The following is a 12,223-nucleotide window of genomic DNA, read 5'->3' on the forward strand; positions in this document are numbered from 1 at the left end:
CCTTCAGTGAATACCACAATCCCACTGAGAAGGGTCTCCAGGGTAACAGGAGCTGGCATAAGGGAATCACTCTCTCCAAAACCAAAAAGCAAACAAACAAAAAAATAGCTGGGCGTGGTGGTGCATGCTTTAAATCCCAGCACTGGGGAGGCAGAGGTAGGAGGAACGCTGTGAGTTCAAGGCAACCCTGAGACTACATAGTGAATTACAGGTTAGCCTGGGCTATAGTGAAACCCTACCTCGAAAGACAAACAAATAAGTTTGTTTTTTTTAAGGGATGCACAAAAGGTCTGCTAAATATTATAACCACATTAACTTAGGATATGCTTTCTGTTAAGCATTCATATGTCCACAATTCTAGATAGTGGACAAAGCAATTTTTTACTTTAAGAAAATTTTAAAGCATGATATAACTACTGATTTCAGCCAGAAACACCTGACTGTTTATACAAACAAACCAAGAACTGCTGTTATTATCTCTCATTCCTGGTGGAGTTCTATTTAGACAATAAAACAAAAACCACAACTTAAATATGCCTTTTATGTTGTTCTTGATTTTTGACTTTATTTTTTAAATTATTTTTGTTCTTATTTTTTTGAGGCAGGGTTTCACTCTAGCCCAGGCTTACCTGGAATTCACAATGTAGTCACAGGGTGGCCTTGAACCCACAGTGATATTCCTACCCCAGCCTCCCGAGTGCTGGGATTCAAGGTGTGCCATTATGGCCAGCTAGTTAGTATCTCTTTTGATGCCCAGATAACTCTACATCTAACTGCACATAAAGTTTACTTTTATTCTTTAAGTTTGTATTCATTTGCATATGTGCATGTATGAATTTCAGGGCCTCCCAATGTCTGCACCACTCTGTGTCTGGCTTAGGAATTGAGCCAAGACTTCAGACTTTGCAAGCAAGATCTTTTTTGTTTTTTGTTTTAGAGGCAGGGTCTCACTCTAGTCCAGGCTAACATGGAATTCGCTCTATATTCTCAGGATGGCCCCGAACTTATGGCAATCCTCCTACTTATGCCTCCCGAGTGCTGGGATTAAAGGCATGTGTCACCACACCCAGCTTCAAGCAAGAATTTTTAACCTTTTTTTGGATCCCCCAGGAAGGTACTCATGCCTCCCAGTCTTTTTTTGTTTGTTTTGGTCCTGAAACCATCTCTGCAGACTACAATGTTATCTTCTGGCAGTGGGGGCAGGGCAGGGCAGGGTAGTATCTTCACCTGGCCTGGCTTTGGATGAACTTTGAAGCTTTTCTTTACTGCTCAACCCAACCCCAGACTACTTCTGAACCTCCACTCTGCCTCTTTTCTAGGTACAGTCTCACTCTAGCCCAAGCTGCCCTGGAGCTCACTCTGTAGTCCCAGGCTGGCCTGAAACTCACAGTGATCAGCCTAATTCTGTTGGAATCAAAGGCTTGTACCACCATGACTGACCATTTTTATAACCTTTGAGCCATCTTCCCAGCACTCAAGTTGTTATTTTTTAAGAAATTTGATGCTGTCATAAATAATGGTATTTACTGATTTTCTCTTTTACATTATATAAAATGATTAGGATCAATTCTCTTTACATATTAATTTACAAATACCTATGTAAGACAAATGGGCACTTACTGCAAAATACTTTATCAAAAACCAGACAAGACACAAAGCTATGTGAAAATGTACTTACTGAAAAAAAATGTACTTACTGTAGTCAAGTTCTTCTAGACATAAGTTATATGAAACAATTAAAGATAGTATATTTCTAATGACATTTGGTATAAATATTCCTTTTCTGTCTCCTCAGGGAAGCCTATCAGGACTTCAGTTTAGTATTTGGTCTATATTCAGATTTAGATAACATCTTGTGGAAAACTCCATACCACTACAGCAGAGGCTGGCTTTCCATGTAGAGGTGATACTTACTTTTCTCTATCTGTTTTGTAGATCCGAGCAATCTCAGGCACTAAAGGATCATCTGGATTGGGATCACACAACAGAGAACAGATGGACAAAAGTACTAGGATTGAAAAAAAAAATTATATATATATGTATATATATACACACACACACATTAGTAGAGGACAAAAGCAAAGAGTTATTCTAAGAACTTATTTAGAGTTTGCATTGCTTAGTGGTGAAGAACTTGCCTAGCATGCAGGAGGCTCTAAATTCAATTATCAACAAATTAAAAAAACAAAACAAAACAGTTCACCCAAATCCTAGACCAAAAACATTGATCAGGGCCTATGAAATTCAATTTTTGGAAGTACAAATTCAGGGAAAATGTCTGTTTGCAGGTAAGTATGTTTTTTTTTTTTTTTTTAAATTTAAAAAAAGTATATTATGTGGGCTGGAGAGATGGCTTACTGGCTAAGGTGCTTGCCTGCAAAGTGAAATGACCCAGGTTCGACTCCCCAGGACCTACATAATCCAGATGGCATAAGGTGGTACATTTGGAGTTCATTTACAGTGGCTGGAGGCCCTCTCTCTCTATTTGTCTGTTTCTGCTTCTCTCAAATATATAAATAAAAATAAAAAATAATTTAAAAAAAAACATGACAACTAGGCCAGGTGCAGTGGCACATGCCTTTAATCTCAGCGCTTGAGATGCACAGGTAGGTGGAGTGCCATGAGTTCAAGGCCAGCCTGGGCCAGATGAAACCCTACACTTGAAAATCAAAAAATAAAACTATTTTTTAAAATGACAACCATAGAATCCAGTAATCAGTGTTTTCAATGTAAGGTACCATTTTCAGATAGAATCTGCTTTATTCTTTGTTAAAAACAATTTAGCCTGTGCTGCAAACATGGCTCAGTGGTTAAAAGTGCTTACTTGCAAAGCCTACTGGCCTGGGTTTTATTTCCTTATACCCACTTAAAGCTGGATACACAAAGGGGCAGATCTGTGTGCCTCTCTCTATTCAGAAATAAATAAATGAAAAAAAAAAACCAAACAAATAAATAAATGAGGGAAAAAAAGACCCACAACAATTTAGTCTAAGTCAAATACAAAAAGGCCAAGACTTCATCCAAAATGGGAACAGCCACATACTTATATCAGAGGATACAGCATATTAAGGTTTCAAACTCTCTATCTCCCCTAAGCCATTTTTTCTCTCTCTCTCTTGTTTTTCAAGGTAGGGTCTCACTTTAGCCCAGGCTAACCTGGAACTCACTATGTATTCTCAGGTTGGCCTCAAACTCACAGCAATCATTCTACCCGACTCCCAAGTACTGGGATTAATGGTGTGCACCACCATGCCTAGCTCATTTTCTCAATAATACAGATGAAATTAATTTTGAATTTTTAATTTCCTCTATCATTCAAAACTATCATTAACTTATATATTCCTTACTGAAAGCAAAACAGAGGAACGAAGGTTACTGAATTCCTTAAGTTCAATATCCTAACAATTTAATTCAGATCCTTTCATTCTGAAGTTAACAAAATTCAACTAGACCATTTCTCTACTGTTCTACAGCAAAATAAATGACTAGGAGTGTACTTTGCTCTCAAAACTTCAAACTCAAGACTGGGGATGGGACTCAGTTGGTAGAATGTTTGTCTAGCGTGCACAAAACCTTGGTTTCAATCCCAAGCAACCCAAAAAAATGGGCATGGTGGTGCATGCCTCTGATAAGCTACATTAAGTTTGAGGCCAGCATGAGAAACATGAGAATCTATCTTAAAAACAAAACACAGAAAACAAAAGCCAAATTCAGCAGAAAAAGGATTTGCTCATTTTCCTACCAAAGTCAGTCTAACCAAAGCATGCTGGTACACACCACTAGTCCCTGAGGCCAGCCTAGGTACTACACAGTGTATTCCAAATCAAACATAAGCTCATCTGCAGAGATCAAGGGTTTGGGGGGGGGGGGGAGGTGGTGGGAGGGGAAGAAGACAAGTCAACCAGCGAGGTGGTACCTGCCTTTAATCCAAGCCAGCACTTGGGAGGCAGAGGTAGGAGGATCACTGTGAGTTCCTTTGAGGTCACCCTGAGACTACATAGTGAATTCCAGGTCAGCCTGAGCTTCAGTGAGACCCTACCTCTAAAATCCCCCCCCCCCCCGCAAAAAGAGAAAAAAAGAAACAAGTCCTTTTATCCTCAACATGATAGCAAAGTAACTATTTCCACACCCAAATAAAAATATACAGAAAACTGGGCTGGAGAGATAGCTTAGCAGTTAAGGCATTGGCCTGCAAAACCAAAGGACCTCGGGTTCAATTCCCCAGGACTCACATTAAACCAGAGGCACAAGGTGGCACATTTGTTTGCAGAGGCTGAAGGCCCTGGAGGGTCCAATATCTCTACTTTTCTCTCTCTCTCTGCTTCTTTCCCTTTCTCATTCTCTCAACTAAGTAACTCAACCCATACCTGACAAACACTATCAACTAAGCTACATCCCTGACCCAAATTCATACATATTTAATTTAGGGCTGGAGGGGTGGCTTAGTGGTTAAGGCGCTTGCCTGCAAAGCCAAAGGAACTCAGTTTGATTCCCCAGGATTCAAGCAAGCCAGAGGCTCAAGGTGGCAAATACGTCTGGACCTCGTTTGCAGTGGCTGGAGGCCCTGGTGCGCCTATTCTCTCTCTCAAATATATATATACAATTTATTTATTTATTTTAAAATTTTTATTAACATTTTCCATGATTATTAAAAATATCCCAAAGTAATTCCCTCCCTCCTCCCTGACACTTTCCCCTTTGAAATTCCATTCTATATCATATTACCTCCCCATCTCAATCATTGTACTTACATATATATAATATCAACCTATTAAGTACAATATATTTTTAAAACATGAAAAAGTAAGTAAATTACACACACACACACACCTACACCTGTGGTGCAGGTTTGTAATCACAGTACTTGGGAAGCTGAGGTAGGAGGATTACAAACTCTAGGACAGCCTGAATAACTTACTCATACTTGGTTTTTAAAACTACATTATACGGGCATGGTGGCTCACACCTTTAATTCCAGCACTCAAGAGTCAGAGGTAGGAGGATCATCATGAGTTTCGAGGCCATCCTGTTGACTATATAGTGAATTCCAGGTCAGCTTGGGCTAGAGCAAGACCCTACCTGGAAAAAAACAAACCAAAATACGTAAAGAATGAAGGGCTGGAGAGATGACTTAGTGGTTATGGTGCTTGCTTGTGATGATGCCATGACCCAGGTTCAATTCTCCAGTACTCATGATGCACACGGCGGTGCATGTATCAGGAGTTTACTTCCAGTGGCTAAAGGCCCTGGCATGCCCATTCTCTCTCTCTATGCAAATAATTCTTTTTTATTTTATTTTATTAATTTATTTACTTTTTTTTGAGGCAGGGTCTCTCTCTAGCCCAGGCTCACCTGGAACCCACTCTGGAGCCCCAAAACTGGCCTTGAGCTCAGCAACCCTCCAACCTCAGCAAATCTCAAAGTACTGGGATTAAAGGTACACACCACCAAACCCAGCTAAGTTCTTTTTTATTTATTTATTTATTTATTTGAGAGCGACAGGCACAGAGAGAAAGACAGATAGAGGGAGAGAGAGAGAGAATGGGCGCGCCAGGGCTTCCAGCCTCTGCAAACGAACTCCAGACGCGTGCGCCCCCTTGTGCATCTGGCTAACGTGGGACCTGGGGAACCGAGCCTCGAACCGGGGTCCTCAGGCTTCACAGGCAAGCGCTTAACCGCTAAGCCATGTCTCCAGCCCTCTTTTTTATTTTTGAGGTAGGGTCTCATTCTGGTCCAGGCTGACCTGGAATTCACTATGTAGTCTCAAGGTGGCCATGAACTCATGGCGATCCTCCTACCCCTGCCTCCCTAGTGCTGGGATTAAAGGCATGTACCACATGCCTGTCTCCAAATAAATAATTTTTTTAAATAATGAAAAAAGGTGGGGATATATATACCTTGGTGGTGGGTATAGTGCTTGCCTGGTCTGAAGTTCAAACCCACCACTACAAACAAAAACACACCAGGAAGGGGCTGGAGAGACGGCTCAGTGGCTAAGGTGCTTGCCTGCAAAGCCTAATAATGACAGGTTCAATTCCCCAGTACCCATGTAAAGCCAGATGTACAAAGTAGCACATGTATCTGGAGTTTGTTTGCAGTGGCTGGAGACCCTGGAGGGTCCATTCTCTCTACCTCTCTACTCACCAAAAAAAAAAGTAATACTTCTGAAGGATAGTGAAGGTATGGACTACAGAAGAAACATCTCTGGTCTATTACTTATTATTTTTTATAAATTAAGTTTTTATCTCATTTGAGAGGGGGCAGGGAGATAGAGCTAGAGAGACACACAGAGAGAATGGGTGTGTCGGCCTTCAGCAACTGCAAATAAACTCCATATGCATACACCACCTTGTGCATCTGGCTCTTGGGGGTGTTTGGAAATTGAACCTGGGTCCTTTGGCTTTGAGGGCAAGCACCTTAACCGCTAAGCCATCCCTCCATCCCTGTTTTGTTTTTTTGAGGTAGGGTCCCACTCTAGTCCAGGCTGACCTGGAATTCACTATGTAGTCTCAGGCTGACTTAGGACTCATGGGGATCCTTCCACCTCTGCCTCCTCCAGGGTGTGGTGGTACAGGCCTTTAATCGCAGTACTGGGGGAGGCCCTTTTCTTTATTTCTAGGAAAGGAAAATAGACAGTGGCATGCCAGGGACTCTAGCCACTGCAAACTAACTACAGATGCATGCACTACTTTGTTCACCTGGTTTTTACATGCGCACTGGGGAATTGAACCCTGGTCAATTAGGCTTTGCAGGCAATCACCTTAACTGCTGAGCCATTTCTCCAGCCCCTATATATTTAAATTGTTAATGTAAATTTTCAGAGGAACCTTAGGGTATGGTTGTGTAACAGGGTATATGCTTAGCATACATGAGTGCCTGGGTTTAAACCCAGGGGAGGGAAGATGGGAAGGTGAGAGGGAAGGAGGAAAGGGGGAAAAGAGGGGCTGGAGAGATGGTTCAGTGGGGCAAAGGCCTCAGGTTCAAGTCCCCAGACACAAATATAAAGCCAGACAAGTGTTCATTTGCAATGGCAAGCAACCCTGGCATGCCCATACACATTATATACACATACCAATAAATAAATAAAAATAAAAATCATTTTCATTTGTGAATAGAGAAGATATGGATAGGCACACCAGGGAATCTTCCTTCTGCAAATAAACAGGTACATGAACCATGTTCTGTATAAGACTTTACATGGGCATTAGGAAGATGATTTCAGGCCAGCAGGCTTACAAAGCAGGCACCTTTAACCACTGAGCCAACTCCTCAGCCTTGTTCTATTTTATCATTATTATTTGATTTCTTGAGGCAGGGTATCACTCCTGTTCTGGCTGACCTGGAATTCACTATGTAGTTTCAGGGTGGCCTCAAACTCACAATGATTCTCCTACCTCTGCCTCCTAAGTGCTGGAATTAAAGGCATGCACCACCACACATGGCTTAAATAATTTTTTTTTAAAAAAGAAGCAGGGAGCCAGGTGTGGTATTGCACACCATTACTCCCAGTGCTAAGGAGGCAGAAGCATAAGGATCACTCTAGGTTCAAAGCCATGCTGAGACTACACAGTGAATTCCAGGTCAGCCTGAACTAGCATGAGACCCTACCTTGGAAAACCAAAAAAGTAGGGAGAGGGGATAAGACAGTATAACAAGAAAAAAAAAAAAAAATCTACTATTTATTTAGGGACTGGAGGGATGGTTTAGTGGTAAAGTGCTTGCCTGCAAAGCCAAAAGAAACCAGGGTTGATGTCCCAGGACCCATGTAGACAAAATGCACAAGGTGGCACATGCATCTGGAGTTCCTCTGCAGCAGCTGAAAGCCCAGGCATTTCTATTCTCTCCCTCTCTCAAGTAAACAAAATAAATTGATTTTTTTCAAGGTGGGAAGGTAGGGTCTCACTCTAGCCTAGGCTGACCTGGCATTCACTATGTAGTTGCAGGGTAGCCTCAAACTCAAGGTGATCCTCCTACCTCTGCCTCCTGAGTACTGGTATTAAAGGTGTGTGCCACCACGCCCAGCTAAAAAAATAATCTTTTATATATAGAGAGACACATGGACATGCAAGGACTTCTAGCCATGGCAAATGAACTCAAAACACATGCATGGGTACTGGGGAATCAAACCTTGGTCCTTAGGCTTCACAGTCAAGTGCCTTAGCCAATAAGCTCTCTCTCTAGCACATGTCATTTTCGGGGGGGGGAGGTTAAAGGTAGGATCCTACTAGAGTAGGCTGACTTGGAACTCACTATGTAGTCCCAGGCTGGCCTTGAACATAGTGCAATCACCCTACCTCTGTCTCCCAAATGCTGAGATTAAGGGGTGTTCCACCAGGCCCAACTTAGCAACCACCTTTAGACATTTTCAAACACAGGACTATTATCAATAAGCCTTTACATACTAAAAATGAATTTAAAAAATCTGGGTGAAAAAAAATTCTGGGTGATAGGGATTGAACCTCAGTCCTTGTAAATATTGAGCAATCACTCTCCCATTTTATTTAGCTAAACATCCAGCACTAAACACTATTATTAAAAATGATCATCTTGAGAATGCAATTTCAAAGGGAAAGTGGGGGAAGGGAGTGTATTATCATGGGATATTTTTTATACTCATGGAAAATATTAATAATAACTGAGAAAAAAAATGATCATCTCAGAGGATGGATCTCTTTCTGATAGTAATCTAAAGACTTGAGAAAACCTTTAACAGTTGGACTGTTTTTTTTTAAATTATTCATTTATTTGTGAGGAGAGGGAGAGGGAAGGAAAGAGAAAGAGGGGCTGGAGAGGTGGCTTAGAGGTTAAGGTGCTTGCCTGCAAAGCTTAAGGGCCCATGTTTGACTCTCCAGATCCAATGTAAGCTAGATGCGCAAGATCACACATGCCCACTAGGTGGGACAATCACCGGGAGTTCAATTTCAATGGCTGAGGCTGTAGCATGCTAATTCTCTCTGTCTCTCTCTCTAAAAAAAGAAAGAGAGAATGACTGTGCCAGTATCTCTAGACACTGCATACAAACTCCAGGTGCATGAACTGCTTTGGGCATCTGGCTTTACATGGGTACTGAGAAATCAAACTAACTCAACTCTTTGTATTTGCATACTAAGGAAGTTTGTTCCTCTTAAAAGGTGAGTTATATTAAAAAAACAAAAAAACAAAAAACGGGTATGGTGGTGCACATCTTTAATCCCAGCACTTGGGAGGCAGGGGTAGGAGCACTGTCATGAGTTCAATGCTACCTTGAGACTACATAGTGAATTCCAGGTCAGCCAGGGCTAAGTAATATACCCTACCTTGAATTCCCCTACCCCCCAAATATATATTCTTTAAAAAAAAAAAAAACAACCTACAACAAAAGCAGCAGTTACTTTAGTATGATATCAAATAACCATTCCATTACCTTTTGAAATAGTTAGTGCTGGAGACCACTGTGATCGTAGAATATCAAGACAAATGCTGCCATTACTGTTAATATTTGGATGATAAATTCTTGTTGTAAATGCAACCTAAAAAAAGAAAAATCTTTTGTAAATTGATTTATTACCACAATATACAAAGCATATTAGAAGGCACTATCATATCCCAATTACCTTAGGTGGTTTGAAGGGGTAATCTGTTGGGAAATGAATTGTCAAGAAAAATACTCCACCCTGGTAGGGACTGTCATTCTGTTGATAAGAAAAATGGAATTTAACATTGAATAAATTACATAAGATATTTATTCTGAAATTAATCTGAATACTTACTGGCCCCATTATTGTAGCTTGCCAATGAAACACTGGGAAAAAAAAACAAGGAAAAAAATAAACATTTAACAATATCCACATTATAGCTATACAATCATAATATACCATTTCTCATCTAAGCCAGTTCATTTAATATGCAATATGATAAAGATTATTGGCAGAATGAAAAAATCTAAATCTACTGTGAGTTAAAACCTTTTTGCAATGGAGGATGTGGGCACAGGTCTAAAAAAAAAATTAAAAGCCTATAGTACTGATGAGGTAAAAATAATTACTGATCAAGTAAAATATATTTGGAGCCAGGCATGGAGACATACATAACCCCTACATGGGGGAAACTGAGGGAAGACCAGCCAGGACAACATATGGAGATGGGTTAGAGTGAGATCCTGCCTCCAAACTCATGTCAGACAAACGTGCTACATACGTATTTTATTGCTTTCAAGGGTAAGTCATTTCAGCACAATTACATGTAAAATACTTTTTGTTTTGTTTTTCAAGGTAGGGTTTTGCTCTAGTGGAGGCTGACCTAGAAATTACTATGTAGCCTCCCTAGGTGGCCTTGAACTCACAGTGATCCTCCTACTTCAGCCTCCCAAGTGCTGGTATTTTAGGGGTGCACCATCATGCCCAGTTCTTTTTCTTTTTTAACTTTTTATTGACAATTTCCATAAAAAACCATGATCATGATTTTCTCTACAACCTTCTCTTTTCTTCCTTCAAAATCCCCCGGGCCCACTGAATCCCATCTTCACTCAATAATACATATATTTTAAAAGAATTACTTTTATTTTATTTATTAGTTAAAAACACTACTAGACAAAATTATGAGCAACTGTGTAATGGACCTCAATTTAAATCTGCATCTAGAAATGAAAAGGCATTAATTATAAGTGCTCTTATCTGCAGGATATTTAAGATTCCGATGATAAGAACTTCCATGGAGAGAATTGCTGGGGCTAGCGATATGGCTTAATGTTGCTAAGGCACAAGTTTGACTACCCAGAAGCCATGTAAGGCAGATGTACATGGTGGCTCATGGGTCTGGTGTTCATTTGCAGTGGCTAGAGGCCCTGACATGCCCAATCCCTTTCTTTCACAAATAACAAAATAAGTGAAAATGACAACTTTGGGTTGAGTGACTCATCTAAAGGAACAGGCAGGTGAGTTGAAAGAGGATACCCAATGTTCTCCTATGGACTGCATACATTTGACAGGTTGCATACATCTGAACATAAACTCATATACTGTATCACTACACATACACAACCAATTTTTTTTTTTTTGGAGTGACAATTGGTGCACCAAGGCCTCAGCCACTGAATTAAACTCCAGATGATTACACCACCTAATGGGCATGTACAACCTCACACTTGTCTCACCTTTGGGCATCTGGTTTATTACATGGGATCTGGAGGGTTGCAGCTTTAACGGCTAAGCCATCTTTCCAGACCCTCCTCCCAATTCTGTTAGTGGGAGAACAAGAGTGGGAGAAAGAATTGGAGTGCCAGAACCTCAAGCCACTGCAATAAAACTCCAGGTGCTTTCGCCACCTAGTGGGTATGTGTGAAACTGCTCTTGCCTCACATAAGATCTGTAGAGATTGGACATGCCAAATATTTTAAAAGGCCCAAGGGAGCTGGAGAGGTTGCTTAGACTAAGGTACCAGGTTCAATTGCCCAGGTAAAGCCAAATAAATGTACAAAGTGATGCACACACCTGAAGTTTGTTTGCAGTGGCTAGAGGCCCTGACATGCATATTCTTTCTAAATATACCTCTCTCTTCCTCTATCATCAGATAAATAAATAGATAAAATATTTAAAAAATAAATGACCCAAATCTGGGCTGGAGAGATGGCTCAGCAGATAAAAGTGCCTGTTTGCAAAGCCTAACAACCTGGGTTTGATTCCCTAGCACCCACCTAAAGTCACAGTTGCACAGGATGATGCATGTATCTGGAGTTCGTTTACAGTGGCAAGAGGCTCTGGCTTGCCTATACTGTCTGCCATTTTTTCTAGGTCACAAATAGATTAAAACACTTTTCAAAGTATTTTATTTATTTGTGTGGGAGAAAGGGGGAGAGGAAGAGACAGAGAAAGAATGGGTGCACCAGAGCCTCCAGCCACTGTACATGAACTCTAGAGCTTGTACCACCTGGCTTACATGTGTGGTGGGGAATCAAACCTGGGTCCCTAATTAAACTTCATAGGCAAGCGCCTTACCACAAAGCCATCTCTCCAGGCTAACCTGGCCTCTAATTCATGGCAATCCTCCTACCTCTGTCTCCTGAGTGTTGGGATTAAAGTTATGCACCAGCATGCCTGGCACATAAAACTTTTTTTCTTCCTGGTTTGTCAAGGTAGGGTCTCACTCTAGCTCAGGCTGACCTAGAATTCACTATGTAGTCTCAGGGTGGACTTGAACTCATGGCAATCCTCCTTCCTCTGCCTTCCTAGTGCTGGGATTAAAGGCG

General features: G+C 41.0%; 1 protein-coding gene across 2 annotated transcripts in view; it reads right to left on the reverse strand.

Moving 5' to 3' along the window:
• Ube2d2 (ubiquitin conjugating enzyme E2 D2) overlaps positions 1-12,223 on the reverse strand; it is a 43,705-nt gene that overhangs the window by 2,047 nt on the left and 29,435 nt on the right. Inside the window, exons 3-6 of one of the 2 annotated variants that reach the window (XM_045132878.1) lie at positions 9,750-9,781; positions 9,594-9,671; positions 9,404-9,509; positions 1,915-1,966 (exon numbers count right to left, since the gene is read on the reverse strand). In XM_045132878.1, coding sequence (XP_044988813.1) covers positions 1,915-1,966; positions 9,404-9,509; positions 9,594-9,671; positions 9,750-9,781 — 268 coding nt within the window. Of the gene's footprint in view, positions 1-1,914; positions 2,009-9,403; positions 9,510-9,593; positions 9,672-9,749; positions 9,782-12,223 lie in introns of both variants that reach the window. The other variant, XM_004652433.2, reaches the window with a different exon arrangement.

This window comes from Jaculus jaculus, chromosome 13 (assembly GCF_020740685.1).
Source record: "Jaculus jaculus isolate mJacJac1 chromosome 13, mJacJac1.mat.Y.cur, whole genome shotgun sequence".
Lineage (NCBI taxonomy): Eukaryota > Metazoa > Chordata > Mammalia > Rodentia > Dipodidae > Jaculus > Jaculus jaculus.